The 27,103-nt window shown below is 34.8% G+C and overlaps 1 protein-coding gene across 2 annotated transcripts in view; it reads left to right on the forward strand.

Annotated features, from left to right (window-relative positions):
• The first annotated feature begins 399 nt into the window (after window positions 1–399).
• The window catches only part of SMC2 (structural maintenance of chromosomes 2), a 46,945-nt gene continuing 20,241 nt past the window's right edge, over window positions 400–27,103 (forward strand). The window contains exons 1-17 of one of the 2 annotated variants that reach the window (XM_010952961.3): window positions 400–571; window positions 1,434–1,662; window positions 2,276–2,425; window positions 5,924–6,046; window positions 6,656–6,694; window positions 9,300–9,410; window positions 9,597–9,641; window positions 10,910–11,143; window positions 11,350–11,499; window positions 14,605–14,838; window positions 16,360–16,519; window positions 17,030–17,147; window positions 17,862–18,000; window positions 18,376–18,495; window positions 20,151–20,355; window positions 22,272–22,407; window positions 24,865–24,989. In XM_010952961.3, coding sequence (XP_010951263.1) covers window positions 1,495–1,662; window positions 2,276–2,425; window positions 5,924–6,046; window positions 6,656–6,694; window positions 9,300–9,410; window positions 9,597–9,641; window positions 10,910–11,143; window positions 11,350–11,499; window positions 14,605–14,838; window positions 16,360–16,519; window positions 17,030–17,147; window positions 17,862–18,000; window positions 18,376–18,495; window positions 20,151–20,355; window positions 22,272–22,407; window positions 24,865–24,989 — 2,257 coding nt within the window. In that variant the 5' untranslated portion in view covers window positions 400–571; window positions 1,434–1,494. Of the gene's footprint in view, window positions 572–1,433; window positions 1,663–2,275; window positions 2,426–5,923; window positions 6,047–6,655; window positions 6,695–9,299; window positions 9,411–9,596; window positions 9,642–9,664; window positions 9,909–10,909; window positions 11,144–11,349; window positions 11,500–14,604; window positions 14,839–16,359; window positions 16,520–17,029; window positions 17,148–17,861; window positions 18,001–18,375; window positions 18,496–20,150; window positions 20,356–22,271; window positions 22,408–24,864; window positions 24,990–27,103 lie in introns of those variants that run through there. The other variant, XM_074361925.1, reaches the window with a different exon arrangement.

Consider the following 27,103-nt stretch of genomic DNA (forward strand, 5'->3'; position numbering starts at 1 on the left):
AGAACGAGGACACAGGAGGCAGCCACCCCTCCTCCACAGCTTCCCGCACGAGCGAATCCCGCTGGGCCCGCGGGAAGGCGGGGCCTCCAGGACGCGGCCGGCCGCCAGACCGGGCATGAGACGGGGCGGGGCCGGCGAGCGCGAGGCCCCGAGGCTGCGGCGTGGGGCTGCCCGAGGTGTGCCGGACGCCAATCTCAACATAAGCCACCAGCTTCTTTAGTCATCAGGCCCAAGCCGTCGTTTTTCCCTTAGCCGCCACCTTCGCGACCTTCTTTCCTATCTCCTTGTCATTTTTATTGCTTGATGGAAGGGAAAAAAATGGAACCTTTAAATCAGGCATCTCCTAGGCACCAGCCAATGAAATAGGCCCTCGAGGTGGGGTCCTTTGCTCGCGCCGAAATTCAAAGGCATAAATAGTTCCGGCCCGGTGCAGAGCGCGGGGCCCGTTTGTAGCCGCTATGGTGGATTTCGCTTCGTAGCCCCCCGAAGCCGGGCAAAGCTGGCCCTCTCTCCGCCCTAGGAGCTTTGGGGGCGCTTCAAGCCCAGGCGGCCTGACGCAGCTGTGAGGCAGGTGCGTGCGCGCGGCTGGTTGGGCCTAGCCTGGTATTCCTGGCGGGAGATGGGGGCCGTGGGGGCTGGGGGCCCGAGTAGCAAAAAAAAAAGAACCGCAGACTAAAATTAGTCCTAAGGGGTTCCTGGCAGAATGGCTCGTTCCTACCCAGCCTTGGAACAAGGTGAGAAAGTGTTGACAGAAAGAGCTAATGAAGCGAGGGAGTAAGCTTGAGTGAAAGCAGGTGGCTTTTGTCTAGGGTTTAATCTCTTTATAAGTATTTACTAGGCACCTCCCAGCCCCGCGCCCTGGAGTCAGGCACTGTTCCAGCATACAGCCGTGGACGTAGGCGAAGATGCTACGGGACATTCATTACATGATAGGTTGGGTAGACGAATAAATAAGTACTGCTTTGTGGCAGCTTTAAGTGCAGTGAAGGAAAAAGCAGAGTTAGGGGATAGGTAGAGGTGCTCTTTTATGTAGGGAAGTCAGGAAGGACCCCGGTTAGGTGACGTTTGAGCGAAGACGTGGGAGTTGTAAAGGAGAGTGAGGTATCCCCGTGTCGAGGAGAAGAGCATTATGGGCAAAGGGAATGAGATGTGAAATGTAGTCTGTGTTATCTTGAGTATGATAACGGTGGAAGGTAGGCCTGAGAAAGTAAGTGGTTGACTTCCAGGTTGAATTAATGGTGTAATTAACTTCCAGGTAGACACTAACTCTAGTGTATTTTTAATTTAGGGAAAGATAACTTCACATGAAAGGAAGTAGCTTGGTCAGTGGCTGTTTCATTTTTGTTGAGCTGTCGTCCTTAGGTTTTAGTCTTTCACATTTATTACTCCGATTTTACATCCCACTTACGTGTTTTTATTTCTGCTTTGTACAGAACTGCTTTGTGGCCAGTTTGATTTCTAGCAGAGGTTTACCCGTCCAAGTCACTAGTGAAAATGCACATTAAGTCGATCATTCTTGAGGGATTCAAGTCCTATGCTCAGAGGACTGAAGTAAATGGTTTTGACCCCCTCTTCAATGCTATCACTGGTTTAAATGGTAGTGGGAAATCCAACATATTGGACTCCATCTGCTTTTTGCTGGGCATCTCCAACCTGTCTCAGGTAAAGTGTAAACTTTCTGATTTATGTGAATTGAAGTTTGAGGAACCTCAGGGGAATCCTCTGAATTTGGAGACTGTTGCCAATATTCTCTTCATTTGCATTTTTATGTGAAGTATTATATACCTTACCACAGTTCGTTAAAGGTGGGTATTATTGCTCCATATTTTAAGTGAGAAAATAGAAACTTAGAGGCATTGCCTAAGGTTCATCCTCTTTAAGATGTTTGGAGCAACACTGAAACTCAGGCATTCTCATTCCAGAGTTGTATTCCCCGCCTCCCACCAATTATGAAGACTTTTCAAAATCTACTAATGGGATTGGATGAATAGTGAAATTCTTAGACATTGTTTTCCTTCAGTCTTTCAAGTGAACTTTTGTTGAGAAATAAGTAGACAACAATTCAGTTCAGAGTTGAAAAAGCCCAAGGGAGAAAGGTGGGCTTTTTCAGGTCATTGCCCCTTTGGTTTGCTTTCTTCTCTATGAATGCTACTGCCTGTCCTTGGCTGCTAAACGGATACTACATGGGTGGTTTTCCAACAGCAGGAAACCCATTTTTGGTGATATTTTGTGCCATATGGGGTCTTATAACTGATAACATTTTCTTTTATTTTAGGTTCGGGCTTCTAATTTACAAGATTTAGTTTACAAAAATGGGCAGGCTGGAATTACCAAAGCCTCAGTATCAATCACCTTTGATAATTCTGACAAAAAGCAAAGTCCTTTAGGATTTGAGGTTCATGATGAAATTACAGTAACAAGGCAGGTGAGTGGCTACTAAATACTTGGTTACCTGAAAACTTGCGGGTTTTTTTGGCAATATGACTGCTGGAGAGAGAAAGTTTATGAACAAAATTGATCCATCAAATACAGACTAGATTCCTTAAGAGTATCTTCCTTATGTTAAAATTTTGATTATGTAAATTCCACCATTTACCAAGAGGATTGAAAGGGATCTGAAATCCATGAGTACAAGCACTCAGCCATGCTTAAATCTTGAACCACACTTGAGTCTTCGCTGCCTGTTTGAACACCTGTAGTACCTGGGATCTTGCTGTCTTCTGAGGTAACCCGTTCTGTTTTTGGAAAGTTCTAATTAGAAGGTTATTCCTGTAAATTGAGTCAAAGTGTTGTCTTCATGTTTTATACATTAATCCTAGTTTACTTGAGAGCACCAAGAACAAGTTAGTTTATTCCATAATTCAATGTTTAAATGTTCTGTAAATCGGTTTTCTAACCCAAGTCTCTCTAGCTCTTCCAGTTGACATTGAGTTGTAGTTCTTTCACTTGTCTCATGATACTGAATACAAATTTGCTCCAGTTTTTAAATTTATTTATTATTTTAATCCGTGACATCTCAAATTGCACATACTAGAGTTGGTCTGGCTAGGACAGGATTAGGCAGAAATTGTTATTTCTTTCATTTTAGGTACTCTGCTTCTATTTTTCCCAATATGATGTTGGAGAATTCACGGTACATTATGAATTTATGTCTGATTTACTTAAAATCACTGTAAGTTTTTTTCACGTGTTATTAGCCATGTACTGCCATTTCTGTATCTAAGCAGGCTTTTAAAAGCAGTAGAGGACCTTACATTTGTCCCTTTAAATCTTTTTTCTTATTATACTCAGTGTTATGTTTTGATTGTCAAAGTTTTATTTTTAAAAGTTCTGTTAATTCCCAGTCACTCTCCAGCTTGCCATTATGTACCTTATAGACTTCCCTCTATTTTAATGAAAGCCTCTGATTGGAAAAAAAAAGGAGTGGGGGGAATTGATTAGATTGGGACAGAATCCTGTTCTCTGTCGTTAAGCATCTGTCAAATAATCACCTTTTAAGGATTTTCAGTAAGTCTTTTACTAATCCCTCAAATTCCTGTCCTCATACACTCCATACACCTGTATCTTCATCAGAGTTTTTTTATAAAGATTTTCTCAAATTACTTATGGGTAATAATCTTGTCAGAGGAATAAATGAATTGATATTTAATATTAAGTGCTTGTATGCTGAGCATTCTTTTTTTTTATTTTTAAGACTAACTTTTTTTAATTCATTTATTTTTTATTGAAGTAGTCAATTACAGTGTGTCAGTTTCTGGTGTACAGCATAATGTCCCAGTCATGCATGTTTATACATATATTCATTTTCATATTTTTTCATTAAAGATTATTACAAGATACTGAAAATAGTTCCCTGTGCTATACAAAAGAAACTTGTTTTTTTTTAAATCATTTTTATATAGTGGCTAATATTTGCAAATCTCAAACTCCAAAATTTATCCCTTCCCATCCCCTTTCCCTGGTAACTATAAAATTACTTACTATGTCTGTGAGTCTATTTCTGTTTTATAGATGAGTTCATTACTGTCCTCTTTTCTTTTTTTAGGTTCCACATATGAGTGATATCATGTGGTATTTTTCTTTCTCTTTCTGGCTTACTTCACTTAGAATAACCATCTCCAGGTCCATCCATGTTACTGCAAATGACATTACTTTATTCTTTTTTATGGCTGAGTTGTATCCCATTATATAAATATATCACAATTTCTTTATCCAGTTATCAGTTGATGGACATTTAGGTTGTTTCCATGTCTTGGCTATTGTAAATAGTGCTGTTATGAACATTGGGGTGCATGTATCTTTTCGAATTAGAGTTCCCTCCAGGTATATACCCAGAAGTGGGATTGCTGGGTCATATGGTAGGTCTATTTTTAGTTTTTTGAGGAATTTCCATACTGCTTTCCATAATGGCTGCACCAAACTACATTCCCACCAGCAGTGTAGGAGAGTTCCCTTTTCTCCACATCCTCTCCAGCATAGATTTTTGAATGATGGCCATTCTGACTGGTGTGAAGTGACACCTCACTGTAGTTTTGATTTGCATTTCTCTGATGATTAGTGTTATTGAACTTTTTTCATGTGCCTATTGGCCATTTGTATGTCTTTGGAGAATTGCTCATTTAGGTCCTCTGCCAATTTTTGGATTGGGTTTGTTTTTTGTTACTAAGTTGTATGAGCTGTTTATATATTCTGGAAATGAAGCCTTTGTCAGTTGCATCATTTGCAAATATTTTCTCCCATTCCGTAGGTTGTCTTTTTGTTACGCTTATGGTTTCCTTTGCTGTGCAAAACCTTGTAAGTGGAATTAGGTCCCATTTGTTTATTTTTGCTCTTATTTTTATTGCCTGGGTAGACACTCTAGGAGAACATTGCTAAGATTTATGTCAGAATGTTTTGCCTATGTTTTCTTCTAGGAAATTTATTGTGTCTTGTCCTATATTTAAGTGTTAAAGCCATTTTTGAGTTTATTTTTGTGTATGGAGTGAGGGAATGTTCTGACTTCATTGATTTACATCCTGCTGTCCAGTTTTCCCAACACCACTTGCTGAAGAGACTGTCTTTTTTCTCCATTGTATATTCTTGCCTCCTTTGTGGAAGATTAATTGACCGTTGGTCTATGGATTTATTTCTGGGCTCTCTGTTCTGTTCCATTGACCCATGTCTGTTTTTATGCCAATACCATGCTGTTTTGATTACTGTAGCTCTGTAGTATCGTCTGAACTCTTGGAGGGTTATTCCTCCATGCTGGGCATTCTGGAATGCACTTGGAAATACAGATAGAAAGAGGAATGAGAAATAGATCTTGCCATTAAGGACCACAAAATACCATAGATTGAGACAATCATACCCAAAAAATGACAATGCAAGTCTGTAATAGAGTATGAACAGTTTTGGTGGCTGGTAAAAGTTGTTCTTATTAAACCCATGCTGAAATTCTATGATTATACTTTTCCTTTCAGATATTCACAAGTCATGTCTTTTATTAATCCCATTTAGAGTCTTGACAAAGATTGATAACAAACGATTTGTCTTTGGTTTTTAGTATCTGACTTCTTTTCTTTTGGAAGCTAAAAAAAGTGGAGGAAGAGGGTGACCAGGGATGGAAAATGTATTGTATACACACTTGGAAGTGTGAAGCTACAAGGGATCTTAGAGACCTAGTCCAGTGCTAGAGAGATTAGGAGTCTTGTGCTTGGTTACATAACTGGTTAGCAAAAGTCCCTGCATTAGAAGCCATTTGTCCTGACTCAGTGTCATACTCTTTTTGACCATGTCACACTTCCTCTGTTACTTATTCTGGATTGGTTTTGTTTACCATTAGTTAGACAGAACAAACAAATAAAAGATAATGTATTTGGGGATTTATCATCTTAACTCAAGATGTGTGTGTTCATTTATATCTTTTAAAATTCTTTTTTTTAAGGTGGTTATTGGTGGCAGAAATAAATATTTAATCAATGGAGTAAACGCAAACAATACCAGAGTACAGGATCTCTTCTGTTCTGTTGGCCTTAATGTTAACAACCCTCACTTTCTCATCATGCAGGTATTTTGTTGTGGTCTTTATATTATCTTTCTTGATAGTTTTGACATCTTTTATTTTTTAACTTATAGCAGAAGTGCTTCTATATGGATTTTTTATTTACTACTGTGCTAGTGTTTGGGCACCTCTTAAGAAATGTAGGTGAGTTATTTGTACTTATGTCTTCTAATATGTTGTATACATTTGAATTTTGAAGAATGCCTAGAAGCAATTTTCTTTGACTTATCTTGGAGGGATATCATTCAAAAAAATCAAGAAATATTCAGTAATTAGGCTAACATTTATATACTTACCCATTTTAGAATTGGAGACTTCTACATCATTAATATTAACTGTCTCAGCAATGTGGTCTGAGTTAACTTTGTATCATTTAATAACTTATGTAATTTGTATCACTCACGAGAAAGTGGATAGCACAATTCTAGAATTAAAAGCTGACTTTAGTCTCAAATCTAATAAAAGAAACGTCTTTTCATGTAGGTTGAAGAAATAACTCCCAAAAGATTGGTATATTAGGATACAACAGCTTTGGTGCAGATAAACATGTATGCCTTGAGGTTACTCTTTCTGTAATTTGTTATTATTATACTAAGTTTGCCATTTTATTTTCAGGGCCGAATTACAAAAGTGTTGAATATGAAACCTCCAGAGGTAAGAGTACTCTTTAAGGACAGTAAAAATAATAATTACAGATACTGTCTTAATCTTCTAGGTAACCAGTTTTTTAACATTATTTCTTTCATTATTAAAATTCTAAGAAACATTTATTTAAGATTGATTAATAAAGAAAATAGTTTTGTTTTTTAATATTTAACACTGTGCCCCAATTTTTTAAAAATTATGAAACATAGCCCTCTGAGCCTTAGTTTCTTCATTCATAAATTGAAGTCAATAATCCTTACCTTAAGGTCTGTTTTGAGGATTAAATGAGAATGTAAAAGAAAAGTCATGGGACCTTGTTAAGCAGATTTTTTTTATTATTTTTTAATTGAGATACAATTGACAGTTTCAGGTATATAACATAATGATTTGATACATGTATATATTGCAAAATGATCACCATAAGAAGTCTAGTCAACATTCATCACCACATAGATACAAATTTTTTTTTATGATGAGAACTTTTAAGATTTAGTCTCTTAGCACTTTTCAAATATGCAGTACAGTATGATTATCTATGATCACCATGCCATACGTTACCTTACCTACCCAGGACCTTTAATTTTATAAGTGTAAGTTTGTACCTTTTGACTGTGTGCACCCGTTTTGCCCACCACCCATCCCCCACCACTGGAAACCACCAGTCTGTTCTCTATGAGTTCAGTTTTTTTGTTTAAAGATTCCACATATAAGTGAGATTATACTGTGTTTGTCTTTCTCTGACTTCACTTCCCATAATGCCCTTGAGTCCTATCCATGTTGTCACAAATGGCAAGATTTCCTTTTTTTTAATGGTTAAACATTTAATTTGTTTATATGTGTAAATATCACATATCCTTTATCCATTCATCCTTCAGTGGACACTTAGGTTGTTTCTGTGTCTTGGCTGTTGTAAATAATGCTGCAGTGAACATTGTGGTGCAGATTATCCTTTCAAATTAGTGTCTTTGATTCCTTCAGATAAATACCCAGAAGTGGAATTGCTGGATCATATGTTAGTTCTATTTTTAATTTTCTGAGGAGCCTCCATGCTGTTTCCCATAGTGACTGTACCAACTTACAGTCCCACCAACAGTGCACACGGGTTCCCTTTCCTCCACACCCTCACCAACACTTGTTACTTTTTGTCCTTTTGATAAGTCATTCTGACAGGTGATACCTCATTGTGGTTTTGATTTGTATTTCCCTAATGATTAGTGATGTTGAACATATTTTCCTGTACGTTTTGCCCATTTGTATGTCTTCTTTGAAAAGATGTCTATCCACATCCTCTGCCCATTTTTTTTAATTGTAATTTTTTCCATTGAATTGTGCTGAGTTCTTTGTGTATTTGGTTATTAACTCCTTATATATATGACTTACAAATATTTTCTCCCATTCAGTAGGTTGCCTTTTCATTTTGTTGATGGTTTCCTTTGTTGTGCAGAAGCTTTCTAGTTTGATATAGTCCCACTTTTTTTTGTTGTTGTTGTTGGTTTTGGTGCCTCTGCTTTTGGTATCATCCAAATAAATTATCACCAAGACTGATATCAAGGAGGTTACCACTTACATTTTCTTCTAAGAGTTTTAGGTGCCTAATACAGTATTAACAGAAATTTTAACAGTATAAAGTAGCCTTCTCAACTGGTGTTCCATGTCAGAGTTAAACCCCACAGAAAAAGATTTGAGTGAAATTCATTCATTACATACAGTGGAATGCTTAGGGCGTTAAGACTTAATTTTCTTTTGGAGCACCCTGGAGAAGAGTTGGTATGAAGGAAGGAATGTTTTGTACAAGAGCAAAGGCTCTTCTGGTTATTTTTTTCTGTGAAGAAGAACTAAGAAGACTGATGACTGATAATACTAGTGCAGTTTGACCGTAGGTCATGCTTATTTTCTTTAGATAGCATCTTAAGGGAAAACTTCCAATTTGAAACCTGCCAAATACATAGAAATCAAAATGGTTTTCAGAGGAATAATCCTCTTGAGACAGGGATTGATGGTGAATTTCAGAAGCTTCTGAAAAAGGAGTGCTGGTAAAAGTGTCCTTCTTATAAAATTATAATTGATTAATGTTTGCCTTTTTCAAAGTGCTTCTCACGTGAATTATTTTGTTTACTTCTCAACAATGCTGTGGGATACTATCAGTACTCTGCAGACAGAGAAAATTAAGTTACTTGACCAAGTTTTTAAAGCACATGACGCAGGTGAGATGCCAAGGCTCATCCTTGTAGGAACAAAATGGCTGAAGTCTCACTGGGAACAGTTTTAAGTATAAATTTATAAAATGAAAGCTGAATGTTGTTAGCCTTTATTTTTTTTTTTTTTTCAAGGCTTGTATTTGAAGGAAAAGAGGAGGAAAGAATTACTAGCTTCAGTTCTAAAAGAGATGTACTCTGGAACATCAGTGATTTAGAATTGGAGTGAAGTCCAGAGATGTGTCTTGAATGTTAGGGTTATGTCTAATTTGTACATTTTTATATACTTAACTTTTATGGTCCATAATTTTGTTAAGATGCGTAGTGAGATTAAGGCCTTAAATAATAACCTTAATGTAAGTTCCACTGAGATGCATTGTATTGGATTTTTAAAACATTAATAACAATCATCTTTCCAGATTTTGTCCATGATAGAAGAAGCAGCTGGAACCAGGATGTATGAATACAAAAAGATAGCTGCCCAGAAGACTATAGAAAAAAAGGAGGCTAAGCTGAAAGAGATAAAGACGGTAATTAGATTTATATAAAACATTTTTAGAGAAGAGAGTAATTTTGCATTTAGAGTTTCTCTGCTGTAGAAAGGGAAATTTCCCCCCGACAGTTCCTCTCCTTAGTCTTCTATCCTTCTTCCCTCTTTCAGATCTCTTTAATGGTACTTCACATACTGAAAAGTATGATTTTCCTTTATTTTCCAGATACTTGAAGAAGAAATTACTCCAACTATTCAAAAATTAAAAGAGGTATATACTGTAATGTGAGGACAACCAGCTAGAATGTCTCTTCAAAATTGGTGACGTATCCAAGATCTTACATGTAGGGATGAACTGTGTACCACTTCTCAGGAATTTTTTTCTGGAATGAGATGAGAGTTAAAGAGTTTGTAGTCCATACTCAGCCTTCTGCTTGTAGAGGACATGTACTTCATGTCTGTTCAGTCATCATGGTTTTGGAGGTTGCTCTCATAGTCTCAGAAGATGATATTCCAGATTTTAATTCTTTGTCGAAAAGTAAGTCTGAATTTTCTGGGATAGTTAGACTTGAGCAGAACAGTATTTCCTAAAAATACGACACTCTTAGTAACCTTTCTTGGCAGAGTGAATAACTTCTAGGATAAGAGGGGCTATCACTACTATTACTGCTGTCAGGGCAATTGGTAAGTGGAAGGTGTTAAAACACATGGCTGTGTTTTCTGTATAATCTTTGTAGCTTTTGGTATCATAAAGTTTCAGTGAAAGAATGCATTTATAGCACATTGTTTTTAAATTGTGTTTAGGAACTTATTAAATGCTCATTAAAATTTGATGCTTCTCAGGCTATCTTCTGAATCCATATAAGTAGCATAGATGTTGTTGGAAAAACTGAAAAATTTCAAGATGAGCTTGAAGGTACCCCCTTTGTACATATTATTTAGTAGAAAACACTGAAATAACAGTTTAAACCTAGGTGTCATTCCAGATTTTGCCAAATTCTAAGTCTGAGAGCATTGAGAGGTCATTGAATCACTGAATTTGTTTCTTCATCTGCAAATTAGTGATTTTAATTGTCTACTTTCTCTGCTGCAGCAGGTTCTTATGGAAATCAAGTTTAGTAATATGTGAGCAAATAGTTACATGAATGAATGTTGGGTAGGCATCTTGGTAATACTACTACAAAATACATTTAGTAGTGTATCATTTGTGGTGTGTAGGTTGTATTTATATAGACTTCTTGCTATCCATCCCCCGTCTATGAACCTTATGTGTGCATTTCTTTGTTAAACTCAACTGCCTGATTATATATGAAAACAAACAGTCGTATACGATTCACTGGAGATGGTAGAACACTGTCTAAAAAGCCAAAATTCTGTTATAAAAGTTTCCTAAAATTTATAATCCATATTTACTCAATCTAAGAGAAAATCCAATATATATCTTGTAATGGAAAATTGTATCCACGTTGCTATATTTTGATTTTTTCCAACTTCGTTTATGAATTTTGAGTTATGCTTTATTGGTGATTTCTCTTTCAGGAAAGATCTTCCTACTTGGAGTATCAAAAAGTAATGAGAGAAATAGAACATTTGAGTCGTTTATATATTGCTTATCAGTTTTTGCTGGCTGAAGATACCAAAGAACGCTCAGCTGAGGAGTTAAAAGAAATGCAGGATAAAATTGTTAAGCTTCAAGAAGAATTATGTGAGAATGATAAGAAAATAAAAGCACTTAGTCATGAAATAGAAGAGTTGGAAAAAAGAAAAGATAAGGTCAGACATATTTGTAAGAATAGATGATATACTGAAAAAAAATTATGTACAGTAACTAGGGCATTTTCTGTATTGATTTGTTAATCTTAAAGTTTGACAATAAAATAGCTTATAAAAAGTAAATGATTTATATAGAAGTTTTCCAAAAAAATTTGACGTGAACGTATTTTAAGTATACTGATTGAATTGAGTGCATTTGATTATAGGAAATTGGAGGTGTACTTCGATCTTTAGAAGATGCTCTTGCAGAAGCTCAGCGAGTCAATACTAAATCTCAGAGTGCCTTTGATCTCAAGAAGAAAAATCTGGAGAGTGAAGAGAATAAACGCAAAGAGCTAGAAAAAAATATGGTTGAGGTAAGCAAATAAAAAGCTTAATTTAATTCCAGTGTATACATTTATGCATCCTGTTAATGTTTTTTTAATTGAAGTATAGACAGTTACAATATGTCGATTTCTGGTGTACAGCATAATGTCCCAGTCATGCATATATGTGCATATATTAGTTTTCATATTCTTTTTCATTAAAGGTTATTACAAGATACTGAATATAGTTCCCTGTGCTATACAGAAGAAATTGTGTTTAAATTGTTTTTTGTTTTTATCTATTTTTATATATGGTGGCTAACATTTGCAAATCTCAAACTCCCAAATTTATCCCTTCCCGCCCCCTTTGCCCTGGTAACTGTAAGATTGTTTCCTATGTCTGTGAGTCTGTTTCTGTTTTGTAGATAAGTTCATTAGTGTCCTTTTCTTTTCTTTGTTTAGATTCCACATATGAATGATATATGGTATTTTTCTTTCTCTTTCTGGCTTACTTCACTTAGAATAACCATCTCCAGGTCCATCCATGTTACTGCAAATGGTATTATTTTATTTTTTATGGCTAAGTAGTATTCCATTGTATAAATATACAACACTTTCTTTATCCATTCATCTGTCAATGGACATTTAGGTTGTTTCCATGTCTTGGCAGCTATAGTGCTGCAGTGAACATTGGGGTGTCCAGATATATGCCCAGGAATGGAATTGCTGGTTCATACACTGTTGGTGGGAATGTAGTTTGGTGCAGCCATTATGGAAAACAGTATGGAGATTCATCCTATTAATATTTATCTGCTATGGATCACAACAACTACCCTTGATATAACTTGGGCTAGGTTGTAACAATGGATAAAATGATAATGGACAAAATGCCTTTATGCATCTTCATTCCAGTGAGGAAAGTGATGATAAAGGAAATAAATAAGTGAAATATATAGCATGTTATATAGTGATTACTGATGTGGAGAACAAAATAAAGCAGTGGAGAGGGTTGCAGTTTGGGATTTTAAATTGGGTAGACATCGAAGGTCTAATTGGGAGGGCAGTATTTCATTAAAGACCCAAAGGAGGTTCAAGAACCATGTAGATAAATTGGCAGGCTGTAGGGAAAGATGTTCCACGCAGAAGAACAGCAATTGCCCCAAGTGCTTAAGGCATTGGAAAAGCTTGGAGATCAACGTGGCTGATGATCACTAAGTAGTAGGAATGCAGAAAGGTGATGGGGGGATGGTATCACATGTGGTTTGCAAAATGTATGAAGGACTTTGATCTGTATTCTGAGTGACATGGGGAGCCTCTGGAGTTGGCTGAACAGAAGAGTGACATTTTAATGTTTTAATAGGACTATTCTTGCTGTTTCGAGGATAAACTAATGATAAAGGGAAGAAGCAGCCTTTGGATAAATGCAGTAGAAGTGGGTATAGTAGAGAAGTTGTGGGACTTTTATGTGTATTTTAAGGATAGGTCCAACAGATAGACCCAATAGATTGGTTTTTGAATATGAAGTAAAAGATTGAAGGATAATTCTAGGTTTTTGTCTTTGACAATTTGAAATATGGTTATCAATAGTTGGAGAATAATAGATTTGAGGTGCCAATTTATACACTCATTTCTTAGGTGATCCCGTCTAGCCCTGTAGCCCTGAATACCATCTATATGTTGGTGCCTTTCAAATCAGTAATTAGCCTTTACTCCTTTGAATTCTAGACTCACTTGTTCAGTTATGTAATTGACATTTTTACATGGATGACTTACAAAAAGCCTAAAATGTAATATATCTCAAATAGAACTCCTAAAATTTTCCCCACCTACCCAAACCTGCCTGAGTTTTCCTCATGTAAGTAAATGATACTACTGTTAACCTAGTTGTTCACTCCCGAAATCCTAGAGTCCTCCTGGATTTTCCCTTTTCCCCCAAACCCTGTAGATTCTAATTCATCAACAGATTCCATTGACTTTGAGTATATCCAGAATACAACCACTTTTTATCCTTCCTTCACTGCTAACCTGGTTCAAGCCATCACCTCCCAGGAGGGATACTCTGGGAGTGTCCTCATTAATTGTCCTGCTTTTACTCTTGTTGCTCTACAGTCTGTTCTTTACAGAAGCTGAAGTTGGATTACATCACTCTTGTGCTTAAAATCCTTCAGTGGTTTCAAAAAAAAAAAAAATAATGTGTATAGTTAAATTCAAAGTCTTTCCCATGGTCTGTAGACCCTACATAATATGACTCCTGGCTCCTTCACTTGCTCACTGTGCTCCAACCACAGTTCCTCCAACACCCAAGCATATTCCTCAGAGCTTGCCAAGTATACTGTCCCCCTAGTGTTAGCATGGTCACTCCTTTTGTTTCATTTAGGTTTCACATCATCACAAAAAGCTCTTCCCTCATTCTTAAAACAGTAGTCCCATTCTTTTTCATCCCTTTACCTTGCTTTATATATTTGTTTATTATGTTTTTCATCCTAGAAATATAGGCTCCCTTGGGAGCTTGTGTCTTTAATGTCTAGGACAATGCCTGGTACCTGGGTATGTATCTGATAAACATCCGATGAATCATGAATTATGTGGGCCAAAATTTCTGATCGTTTCCATGTAAATAATACAACTAGATTTTTTTTCTTTTCCCAGTGCTGGTATTTTGCATAGTTTGTTACCTGGTTACTGGAACCTAAAATGTGTTAAGTATTAGTAATGCTGTGCCTGTGATTATTTTAATATTAAAATTTTATGAACTTTCAATAGTTTATAAAAATATTTTCATATACATGCTCTTAATCCTAAAATCTCTACTTTTAAGTTTGGGGTAGTAAGGCTATTTTTTCAATTTTAGAGATTTAGAGGAACTGATTTTTAGTTTTTGCAAGTGGTTTAAATTTCAATGCTGTTTTAGCTCGTATGTCCCAGATTTGACTACAACATATGAAATGGAAGTATTTCTATTAGGATAAGAGATATATTTATCCTAAAAATTGAGAAAGACTGAATTTCAAAATGGGACTACAGTGTTTAAAGTTATGATGGTTAAATTACCATGCTTACTTCAACTTGCTATGAAATTTGATGACATATAAGGGTATAAGAAAATGGACGGTTTTCTAAAACATAATACTTTCCAATCTGAAACTCTTCCTAAAGGATTCTAAAACTTTAGCGGCAAAGGAAAAAGAGGTTAAAAAGATAACAGATGGGCTGAATGCCCTTCAAGAAGCAAGTAATAAAGATGCCGAGGCTCTGGCTGCTGCGCAGCAGCACTTCAATGCTGTCTCCGCCGGCCTGTCCAGCAACGAAGACGGAGCAGAAGCAACTCTGGCTGGTCAGATGATGGCCTGTAAAAATGACATAAGTAAAGCTCAGACAGAAGCCAAACAGGTAAATACAGACATAGAGCACTTTGTGATGGCATTTTGTTTTTCTTTTTCCTGAGAAGCTCTTTCATATTATGCTTTGGCAGTTGTTGTAAAATGTTGAAAGTAATCAGATCAATATCAAGGAACTTGATTACTGTTTAGTACCTAAAACAACGAAATTCAAATATGTTGATTGCTACCTACTGATGGTGTTAAAGATGCTATAAAACATAAAGTACCTTTATAGGTTAATTGAAATCTTAAGTGCAATAAATGCTCTCTTCTGTTTTCAACACTGTATGGAATACTTGAGGTTAGTCAGTTTATTTCCATCTTTTTGCTGTTGTATTGACATTATAAAGTTGAAGTTGTAAGCTTTAACAGGAAAACAAAAATGTCCTCTCCGTTTCTATTCCCACCACACCTAGTTCTTAAAACTTTGTTTCTGAAACTTTGCAACATCCTCCTTGTAAGTATCTCTATCTCCCATTTACCTCCATTCCAGTCTTTGGTTTCCCTACTCTGATTTCATAATCTTCAAAGGCTTTTCTGTCTATTGTAATGGTTTTCAAATTTATTTAGATGTGCAACACAGAACTCCTGTGAACACAAGAGTTGATGGCAGAAAGAAAAATATATATATATATATACACACACATTCTTTTATTCATTTTTTAATAGAGGACTTGTTTTTAAAAATATATCCAAATGTGTGTGTCTATTAATCCTAGTCAAGATTTTCTGTTACACATTTGCAACTTTTTCATTTAAAGATGGATAGTCACAAATAAATTGTAAGAAATCAATAGCAAAAAAATGTTAAAGTCTTCCCAATTTCTTTGTTAACTTACTTTATATTGGGAAAAGCCCAACATTCAGTTTTAAAGGATACACTCATGTAAGATCTTAGAATACTAGTTCATGGTTTTAAAGAAAGGTGCTCAATTATATAAACTGCATTTAAATATCAGACTTCTAGCATTTAAATTTTTCTGTCAATTTTGCTTCCCTTTCCTGTATAAGTTTATTCTCACTGCTCAATACAGTTTCATAGTCAGATAAAACTCACAAATATACATAAATACAAATACGCATATCTAAGTAGAAAAGAAGGGAAGGAAGTGATTTCTAGCTTTCTATTTTGTTTTTTATTTAACCAGCTAATGGCAGTTATTCTTTGATATAATTTTTGAACTCACTAATGTCATATTTTATAAATAGTAAAAAGATGGACATGAATTGCAAGTTATTTAATGATTTAAGCATATACTTTTTATAAGTTTTTATTGAGTTTTTTTTTGAGGAGACAGTATTGGGAAATAGTTGATCTGTTGAGATATTAATCCAAGTGACCAAGCAGTTAATATTTTCAAGGTTGATGTCTCTTTTTTTCTAAATTTTTAGTAGTCAGTTACAGTGTGTCAGTTTCTGGTGTACAGCACAATGTCCCAGTCATGGTTTCTCTTAAACCAATTGGAATCCGTGGCTGTTTTATCACTAACACTATCTGCCTCATATAGTCTGTTACATTTTTCTATTACAGGCTCAGATGAAGTTGAAACATGCCCAACAAGAATTAAAGACTAAGCAAACTGAAGTTAAGAAGATGGATAGTGGCTACAGGAAGGATCAAGAAGCATTAGAAGCTGTGAAGAAACTTAAAGAAAAACTTGAAGCCGAAATGAAAAAGCTAAATTATGAAGGTTTGCCTTTAAAGACATGATGTTAAATCATTAGAAGTAGTGATTATTGATAGAAACTAACTTAAAGGAAGTAGCAAGTAGGAAAAATTTTTACCCCATTAATACTAGGTGGTATTAGGATAGGATATGTATGTAAATATAGTCACAAAAATATCTGAGTATAAAACAGCGCTTTGAATTTTTGAAAACTCAGTACTAAGAATTTCCTGTTTCAGTCACTCTGAAGTGCCACTTGACAACTCAGAAATGTTATTTGTATGTTTCTATGTTAGTAGGTATACAATTCATATGTTGTTTCTTGGAATGAACATGGTGTTATGTGTTGGAAATAATGTTCACCTGACACTTGATAGAAATTTGAATGTTAAGCATGCTTTAATTACCCACCAGAAATTTATATTTTGTTTACAGAAATGCTTTGAGGGTAGGGGTTAGTAATATTTTCCATAAAACAGTGTAATATTTGAGTTTTTAAAACTGGTTTCAATTTACTTATGACTTACTGTTTAGAAAACAAGGAGGAAAGCCTCCTGGAAAAGCGTAGGCAGCTGTCTCGTGATATCAGTAGATTGAAAGAAACATACGAAGCTCTCTTGGCCAGATTTCCCAATCTTCGATTTGCCTACAGGTAAGAGAGTTAAACCTTGAATCTTAATATAGTAATAACTAAGATATATTTTTGTGTGAAAATTATTATAAGCTGCTTTTCCTTAATTGGTATTTTTTCCTTAAACGTTTATTGAAATGTTTGAGATTTGTAGGCAGAGGAAATTCTTCTGAAATTTAAAGGCTACTGATGCCACTTAATCTTAAATTAAGACCAAAATGAGGGGAATTTAATCTCAGTCCAAAAGTTCCTTTAAGGTTATTATCATTAATGTTAAACAGCTATATTAACATTTTACAGTTTGTTTTACTGTATTTTTTGGTGGAATACTTATAGTAATATATGTATTACAAAGATTAGAACATCAAAGTTATTTTTGTTACATTAAAAATGTAGTATATACTGAAAGATATTTTGGTTGATTATAAAACAGTAGTTTATTAGTTTGCAGTAGAATAATGTGTAAAAAATAACATGCATACCTTAATTTGAAAAGGCTTTATTACTAAAAAATGCTAACCATCAGGTGACACTGCAGGGTTGCCACAAACCTTTAATTTGTGAGAAAACCAGCCTGTAGCTGGCTAGTCATCTGAACATTTTAAAATTTGTATTCTGTTAAAACTATATGAATCTTGTATTTTAATCTAATGTATTGTCAGAAAGAGACTAGTAAAGTACAACCTTTTCTATTTGCTTATCTAAGGTTAATTTTTGTCCACTTTTCTGTTTTAGGGATCCAGAGAAGAACTGGAACAGAAATTGTGTGAAAGGACTTGTAGCTTCACTGATCAGTGTGAAAGATACTTCTGCAACCACAGCTTTAGAATTGGTGGCTGGGGACCGACTCTACAATGTCGTAGTAGACACAGAGGTAAATTGACTTTAATTAAAGAAGACCTATAGTTGTTGTTTAGCTTGAAAAATTGTGTACTCCTAGAAGAACTGGGTACTTTCTTGATGTTTTAAGCTTCTCCTAAGGTTGCTTATACCTTTACAGTGTAAAACTATAGCATGAATGGCTTTTTTTATTATGTTATTGACTATATTTGATTAACTGTATTCCAGAGGAAGTCTTAACGCTAACTCAAGAGCCTAGAATGCATATTATCAGTCTCAGAGTTTTGATTATTCAGAATAGTAGGCACTCAACAATTTGATTATGGATTCCTAAACTTGTAGTCTTTCCATTTGAATGTTTTCTGTTATTAATATTTTGTTTTCTTATTTCTAATGCACAATGTCTTAGGTTACTGGAAAAAAGCTACTAGAAAAGGGGGAATTGAAGCGTCGATACACTATCATTCCACTCAATAAAATTTCAGCCAGATGTATTGCTCCAGAAACTCTGAGGGTTGCTCAGAATCTTGTAAGTCTTCCTTATGTATTTTGTCTGCATCTTACTTTTTTTAAAATTACAAGACATTAACTTTGTCCTTTGAAGTAAACTGGGATTCCAATCATATGTCAAACCACAAAATTTTATTATGTTACCATGCTTTAAAAAGTTAAGATACCAAAAAAAATAAAGTTGGCTGTTGTGAAATTAGATAGGAAGAGCATAGAAATGTTGGAAGACTAAAATTCTCTATGATATTTTAAAGGTGTACTATTAGAACATCTTTAAACCTAAAGTCAAGTCACATGACTATCAGGGGTAGTAAATACTAAATTTCTGATTTCTCCATAGTTAGAATTACAGAGCTGATAAATACCAGAGTTCTTCAGTTTTTTTTTTCATGGCAGGCACACTTAAACTGCCCACAGCGACAGCTGTTGCGGAAGGTATCAATCAGTCTTGCAAAGATGCTTCTCTGTTCAGGTTCTTCTAGACTGCATTCCAACCTATGAACTACAAAGCAGGTAGCCAGGATACCCAGTCAGCTGCTGAGGTGGATCTAAAGTGATGTGGTTAGTAGTAAACAAACCAGTGTAAGGAAATACTTTTAAAAGGCTATTATGATTGTATAATATTTGGTAAAAACCTGAAGTCAGTCATAACACAAAGATATCAGTTATTGAGCAGGCATTCTGAGTATATGAGTTGAAAAGACAGTCTATGAAATGTAGAAATGCATGTATAATTAATGTATTACATGGATATTCAGTATATTTGTTGAAATTGAGGAGCCTTCAATGGAAATTGTTTCAAAATACAGTAGTATAGATATGTATACTATCAGGAGAAAGAAGATGAATACAGAGTAATTGAAAGTGGTATTTTTGGCCAGTACTTCCTTTGAAAACTCATCCTAGAGTCTACAAAGCTTTGAAAGTTATTTCAACCTTAGGTCAAGTCCCAGTGTTAGAAGTAAATTGAATTGGGCTATAAGTAACAACAAAAATACTTCCACCAAGATCCCTCAGCCAGACCCATTTAATGGTAACAGCTATGTCAGAGGACACTGCTGAATGTAGGTTACATGGAGCTGCCTTCATTGTGATTTCTCCTGCTGTTAAGCTCTATAAAGGATGCCGAGTTGTTGTAAAAGTATGAGCAGAGATCGACATTATAAACAAAGGTTGAAAAAAGACGGTTGGGTCAAAATAAAGGACTGGGGGATTTTTTAAATTCTTTTTTTACTCTCTCAATTATGGTGTTTTTATTTCCATAACTGGCAGGTGGCTGCCCCAGCATGCTTAATTTGAATGAAAAAGAATTAACTTTAGAAAAACCAAATTAATAATTGAAATAAAACATTTTATGTAATTGTGTTGATCCAGCAGTTGCTGTTCTTTAATTAAAACAGGGTGTTCAAATAGGCCATTTTGGATTTAGAAATTTGGTAGTAGCTTCTGCTTGATTGAAACTCTCATTATGACTGGTACTCTAGCTAAACATTTTTCAATGTTTAAACTTGAGATTTTTTTTTCTAAAACTATTACATTTTCCATAGTACTTTAGAAAGTTCAAAAGCTGGGCATGTATTTTTTAAGTTTCTATTATAGCAGTTCTTACTGTTTTATAAAATAATATTTGAAAGGAAAGGAGTATTATGTATAATGAAATCTGTTTTCCCACAGGTTGGCCCTAATAATGTTCATGTGGCTCTTTCCTTGGTTGAATACAAACCAGAACTTCAGAAAGCAATGGAATTTGTCTTTGGAACAACGTTAGTTTGTGACAATATGGATAATGCAAAAAAAGTAGCTTTTGATAAAAGGATAATGACCAGAACTGTAACTCTAGGAGGTGAAGTATTTGATCCTCATGGGACATTGAGTGGAGGTAGGTTTTATATTATTTTGTTCTTACGATATTGTGTGTTAAATAAAATGGGGGCTTTTTTTTAAACAGAAAATACTGGGATTGGAATGTCTTAATCTAGTATTTTATTCCTAACCTCAGGATTGAGTTTTGTTTTGAATACCTACTATTTGACAAATACTTAATATTAATTGAGAAATTATACAATGTTACAGCCCTCAAGGATCTCATAGTCTAGTAATCAGTACTATAGCTTTTTTATTCATCTTAAGTAAATCTATTCCTGTTTATTTTCTCTTTTTTTCCCTATCAAGATACTCTAGTCACTGGAAAATGAAGTCTTTTTATTCAGTACATTTGTAGTTTCACTACCCACTTCTCCTTCAGGAAACATGTTGACTTCTAATTTGTGTATGTGCCTCTGCTCCTGTCAAAAGTAAAATACAAAATTAAATCTACCCTTGAGATGGTGCCTTAAGAAATTCTTTAGATGATGATAGTATTCTTCTTGTTTTGATATTTGCTACACTGAGGTTTCAGATCTGTGTCAAGTGACTGTAATAAGTAACAAACACTGAATAGTACTTACTGTGTACTGGGCAGTGTTGTAAGACTGTACTGTCCAAGACAGTAGCTACAAGCCACATGTGGCTCTTTACATTTAATTAAGATAAAGTTAAATAAAATTAAAAATAATTTCCTTAACTGCACTAGTCATATTTCAAGGGCTCAGTAACCGCAAATGCTTAATGGGTAATTGGACAATGTAGATATAGAACATTTCTATCATTGTATAAAGCCCTATTCTAAGGGCTTTGAATAATTAACTTATTTAATCCTTATAGCAACTATGAGGTAGACATTACTATCATCTCCAGTATATAGTTGTATAGACTGAGGTACAGAATGGGTAAGTAATTTGCTGGTAAGTGGCAAAGCTCAGAATTTGAACTCAGATAGTCTGATTTCAGAGTATGTGCTTTTAACCAAACCACAAGATTTGGATGCCTCCTGAGATTATCAAGTGTCTTAATTTCTTCCTAGGCCAAGGAAACAGTAGCTAATACAATGAATTCCATGATCAAGTATCAAATTCCCCAGTATACTCTACTAAGTGTATAGTATAATATGACTAGTATCTGCAGTTGGAAGATACAGAGCACAAATATTTTTAAATATCTAAAATAGAAGAAACATTTTAGATTCCATTGATTTGGATATTCTTGAAATTCCTGTTTAAGAGATGGCAAATATGTAACCCCGTATCATATAAACAGAGTGTTCATAATAGCATTGCTGATTGACCTTCACATACTCCCATGAAGCCTAGAGTTTTCTTGCCAACATAACACCTCAGCCTGTTAACACCTACTGCCAGACATGGTACATGTACGGTGAAACCAGTTTACTCCGCTAGATCAAGAGTTTAGACCACATAACAGCTCCCAGCTCTCAGTGGCTTATGAGTTTATTCCACAATTACAGTACATTAACTGCAGGTCACTTGTCTCTGTTTCATGTTATTCTCATTATGGGACCCAGACAGACTGAGAAATAAGTCCTTTTTTTGAACATACTTTTCTTACGGGAAAGGGAAAACAAATGGTGAATTATGTGCTGCCTCTTAAAGTTTACTTTCAGAAGAGGCACATTCCCTGTTTCATTGGCCAAACGAAATCACATGGCTAAGCCTGATATTAGCAGGGAGGAAAACGGGCCTGGTAGGGATGGGCCCAGTAGGCAGAGGCAGTGATTGTTTTGAAAACATAACCCACTGCATCTATTTAGAAGTATCTGTTATCAAGTATGTATATCCTAAGATTCATATGATGAAATGAGTTCTGTAGCTTCATGAGTCTTTTCAAGTATAATTCTCTTAGAAAACTTTATTGTTTACTAAATATGTGGTAACTTAATGTTCCATTTGCCTCTGTCAGGTGCTCGATCCCAGGCAGCTTCTATTTTAACCAAGTTTCAAGAACTCAAAGATGTTCAAGATGAGCTGAGAATCAAGGAGAATGAGCTACAGGCTCTAGAAGAGGAGTTAGCAGGTCTTAAAAACACTGCTGAAAAGTAAGACTTTGGTTGGATGAAGCTGTATTTAAAAAATTTTTTGATCAAAGATTTGCATGGTAGAAAAAAACAGTTTTGTTTAAAGAAATATTTATGGCTTTTTTCATAATGTCCTTGATTTTATTTGAATCAATTGTGAGTTGCTAACTTGTTTATCAGGTTTTTTTTAAATAAAAATAATGTCTTTAAGAAATTAGGGAAAGCTAATTAAAAAGAAGGAAGAGAAATCAGCCGAATATCCCCCTTTTTCTGCTGAGATAGACCCTGTTAACATTCTGCTGGGATTAGTGGGTAGACCCATAGATACTCTGGAGGTTGACACCAGAGGATAATTGAGTCTTTGATTTGAAATTATGTAACATATTATAGCATTGATCGGGTATCTACACCAAGTTTTGCAGCATTGTGGCTGTCCTGTAGATGTTGAACATCATTAGGTTGCCTGTGGAGGAGTTAAACAAGTACATGTCAAAAGTCACTACTAAAATTAGTGTTTACTTAGTGTTTTTGTGTGGGTGTGGATATAGGTATGTATGTGTTCTTTTAAACATTACTTCTGTTTGTGTATGACACAAAATTTGTGTATGCTTTTTTTTTTAACTGGGATCATTCTATTTAATGTAACCTGTTTTTTTTTTTTTTTTTTTTTGTCATTTAACATTATTCACTATTGAGTGCCTCCTTTTTGCCAAGTTCCCTTCTAGGAGCTGGGAATACAGACAGCAGTGAACCAGACAGATAAATCTCTTCCATCATCTTGTTTTCATACATGTATTTGGGGAAACAGACAATATAAAAAGTTAATTTGGTAAACCATGTTAGATAATGCTAAGTTCTAAGAAGAAAAAACTAAAATAGGAAAGGAGATAGGAAGTCTCCAGGGAAAGAGGCTTTAAAATTTTAGTTGGGGTGGTCAGGAAAAGCCTCACTGAGAAGACAACTGTTGAATAAACACCTGAATGAGAGAACTCATCACATGGTTATCCAGAAGAGTCCTTACTTGCTTTAAAAGCTTCAGGAGTATAAATGCCACAAACTTACAAAGTACATCATTTGAGAGTTTAATTGTAATTTTTTCTAGTCCCTCAAGATGGCAAATGGGAACTGAGATTAAATCAAAATCAAACACTTTGTTCAGAATTCACAATTTTGAGTAAAGGTTTTAAAAAAAAAATCAAAAACTTTGAAATAATTTTTTTGAGGGTAAGTTTTTGGCATTCATCTTCTAAAACTACGAAAGCTTAGAATGGTACCAAGACATTTTTTGGGACACAGTATATATGGAAAAGATAGTTACAATCGGTCAAACTGTTCATTCCAAGATAAAAATTACATTAAAATGCCCACTTTTAAACATTATATGCATGGTAAGCCTGCCTTTTACCTTCGTTAACATAAGTTAACCATAAAGTAAATGAACTTTTCCTGTGAGAAAGATGCAGAAGGATTTGTCTGTTATGTGGAAGCTCTGTCAAGGCAGTGAGTTTGGAGTCCTACTTAGCTTGGAACTGTTAATTTGTTGAGCCGTACTGGATTATTAATTCTGCAGAATTGTCCCGTAAACTAATTGTGGTACTGAGGTTGAGGAAAAGGAAATAGATCTTGAAAAATGAGAGTGAAAGGGTCAACTAAATTCTTTAATACACCACATCAGGAAAATAGCTTATATCTTTTTTCAGATTTCTATACTCGACATTTTTAAATGAATAGGAAAATAGAGACTAAGTTAAAATTATGTTTTTAATTACTGTCAAGCAGTCTCAGGCAAGAATACTTAAGGGAGTATTTATGTTTTATAAGTTGCTTCCTTTTTCCTCAAACGTGAATTTCTAGTAACAAGCATCCTTATGAATTTACTGTAATTTAAAATTTCACTGAAGCTGAATTAGCAAAATACCTTCCAAAGAAACAACTTCAAGAGGCCAGGACTTGGGGAGAATTACAGGATTTGCAAGAAAAGTGCACTGCAAATGTTTGTTCGGTATTGTTCCATTTTAAACTATCGGTCTCTTTACAAAGTGTGGGGAACATTATTTTTTTTAAACATTTGGAAATGGGGATTAATAACCAAATTTTTGAAATTGTATATAATTGTTATGTATTGTTTATTTTTGTGGTGGTTAGCTTTTGTGGAGTTTCTCTTTTTGACAAGGATCAGCAGAAGGGATTATTTTTAAGGAAACCTATTTATTCAAAGGATATTAGTGTTTTTTAAAATTAATATTTCTGTGGATAGTTACTGTTGGTCTTAGTCATTTAGAATTGTTTACCTTCAGTGGCCAAATCAGACTTGAGTTTAATTGATGCCTCAGAAATGTGAGAGTCATTAAGAGAGTCTTGTAACCAGTAGCATCTTACATTGTTTATATCTGAGTTTGTTTCAGGGAAGAGCCTGTTTAAGTGTATGTGTCAACCATCAGAAAAACTCGTCATTTATTATAAACTCTTTTTTCTCAGGTATCGCCAACTGAAACAGCAGTGGGAGATGAAAACTGAGGAGGCAGATTTATTACAAACCAAGCTTCAGCAAAGCTCATATCACAAGCAACAAGAAGAATTAGATGCGCTTAAAAAGATCATTGGTAAGATAAAAATGTTCTATGCTAATCTGTTTCTACTGACATCCTTACTTTAGGTATTCAGAAGAGCTCATGTTTATTATATATTTATTTGAATTAATTACTTTAAATACTTTTATTAATAACAATATGTAATAATTTTCTATCTGTGTGCCCCTTTTTGTTGGGTTGCTCATGGTTTGTTTCTGTTGTTCTCATATATAGAGTTCTGATTTTTATAGGTTATCTGCATTTCAGATATCTTTTTACTTATAAGCTTGTCTTTTAGCTTTATGTTCATAGTATTTTTGCTATACAGAAATTTTTAATGTATAATTCAATTTATAGCTATCTCTATCCCTAATTTTAAGAACCTGTCTTATACCTTTAATCAGAATTTAAGTGTATATGGTAGTTTGAAATTTGTCTTGTTACTTAGGACAGTGTCCACACACCTATTTCCCCCACTAATATTTTCATTCATTTTTTTCTCTTATAAAATTAAAAATTCACCCATTTCATTTACCTCTCCCACCCTCTGCCTCCCACAAGCACAAATCTTTTCTTTGTATCTGTGAGCTAGGATATTTAAGATTCCATATATAAATGAGATCATATGGTATTTGTATTTCTCTGTCTGACTTAAGTTCACTTAGCATAATGACCTCAAGATCCATCCATGTTGCAAATGGTAGGATTTCCTCCCTTTATATGGCTGAATAGTAATTCTGTTGTATGTATATACCACAGTTTCTCTCTCCATTTACCCATTAGTGGACACAGGTTGTTTCTATGTCTTGGTTGTTGTAAATAATGCTGCAGTGAACTTGGGAGTCCAGATATCTTTTAAATTAGTGTCTTTGGTTTTTTCAGATAAATACTCAGAAGGAGAATGCTCCATACTGTTTTTTGTAGTGTCTGCACCAATTTACAATCCAACCAACAGTGTGCAAGTGTGCCCTTTCTCCACATTCTTACTAACACTTGTTATTTCTTGTCTTTAATAACAGTCATTCTAACAGGCAGTGATATCTCACTGTAGTTTTGATAATGCATTAGTGTTGAGCATCTTTTCATGTACCTGTTGGCTATGTCTTCTGTGGAAATTGTCTATTCAGGTCCTCTGCCTATTGTTTGATTAGATTGCTTTTTTTTTTTTAATTGAGTTGTATGAGTTCCTTATAAACTTTAGATACTAACCCCTTCCTTATCAGATATATGATGTACAAATATGTTTTCCCATTCAGTAGGTTGCCTTTTCGTTTTGTTGATGGTTTCCTTTGCTGTGCAGAAGCTCTTTAGTTTGATATAGTCCCACTTGTTCATTTTTGCTTTTGGTGACAAATCCAAAACATCAAAACCAATGTCAGGTAGAGTACCACCTGTGTTCTTATAGTAGTTTCATGGTTGCAGGTCTTACATTTAAGTCTTTAATCCATTTTTAGTTAATTTTTGTGTATGATATTATATAATGGTCCAGTTTCATTCTTTTGCATTTGGCTGTTCAGTTTACCCACTCCATTTATTAAAGAAACTGTCCTTTCCCCATCATATGTTCTTGACTCCTCTGTCATAAATTAATTGACCATGTATGCATGAGTTTATTTCTGGGTTCTCAATAGTTCCATTGATCTGTGTATGTTTTTATTTTGAAAAAAATACTGTTTTGATTACTCTAGCTTTGTAATATAGTTCAAAATCAGGGAGTATGTTACCTCCAACTTTGTTCTTTTTCAAGATTGCTTTGGCTGTTCAGGGTCTGTTGTGGTTATATACAAATTGTAGGATTGTTCTGTTTCTGTAAAAATGCCATTGGAATTTTGATAAGAATTGAATTGTATCTATAGACTGCTTTTGGATAGTATTGACATTTTAACAATATTCTTCCAAACCATGAGCATGGAATATCTTTCCATTTATTTCTGTCTTTAATTTCTTTAATCGGTGTGTTACAGTTTTCACTGTACAGGTCTTTCACCTCCTTGGTTACATTTATTCCTAGATACTTTATTCTTTTTTGATACTAAATGGGATTGTTAGTGTATAGAAACACTACAGATTTTTGTGTATACTGATTTTGTATCCTGTGACTGCTGAATTTGCTTATTATTTCTAACTTTTTTTTTGATGTAGTCCTT

The sequence above is a fragment of the Camelus bactrianus genome, chromosome 4 (assembly GCF_048773025.1).
Source record: "Camelus bactrianus isolate YW-2024 breed Bactrian camel chromosome 4, ASM4877302v1, whole genome shotgun sequence".
Lineage (NCBI taxonomy): Eukaryota > Metazoa > Chordata > Mammalia > Artiodactyla > Camelidae > Camelus > Camelus bactrianus.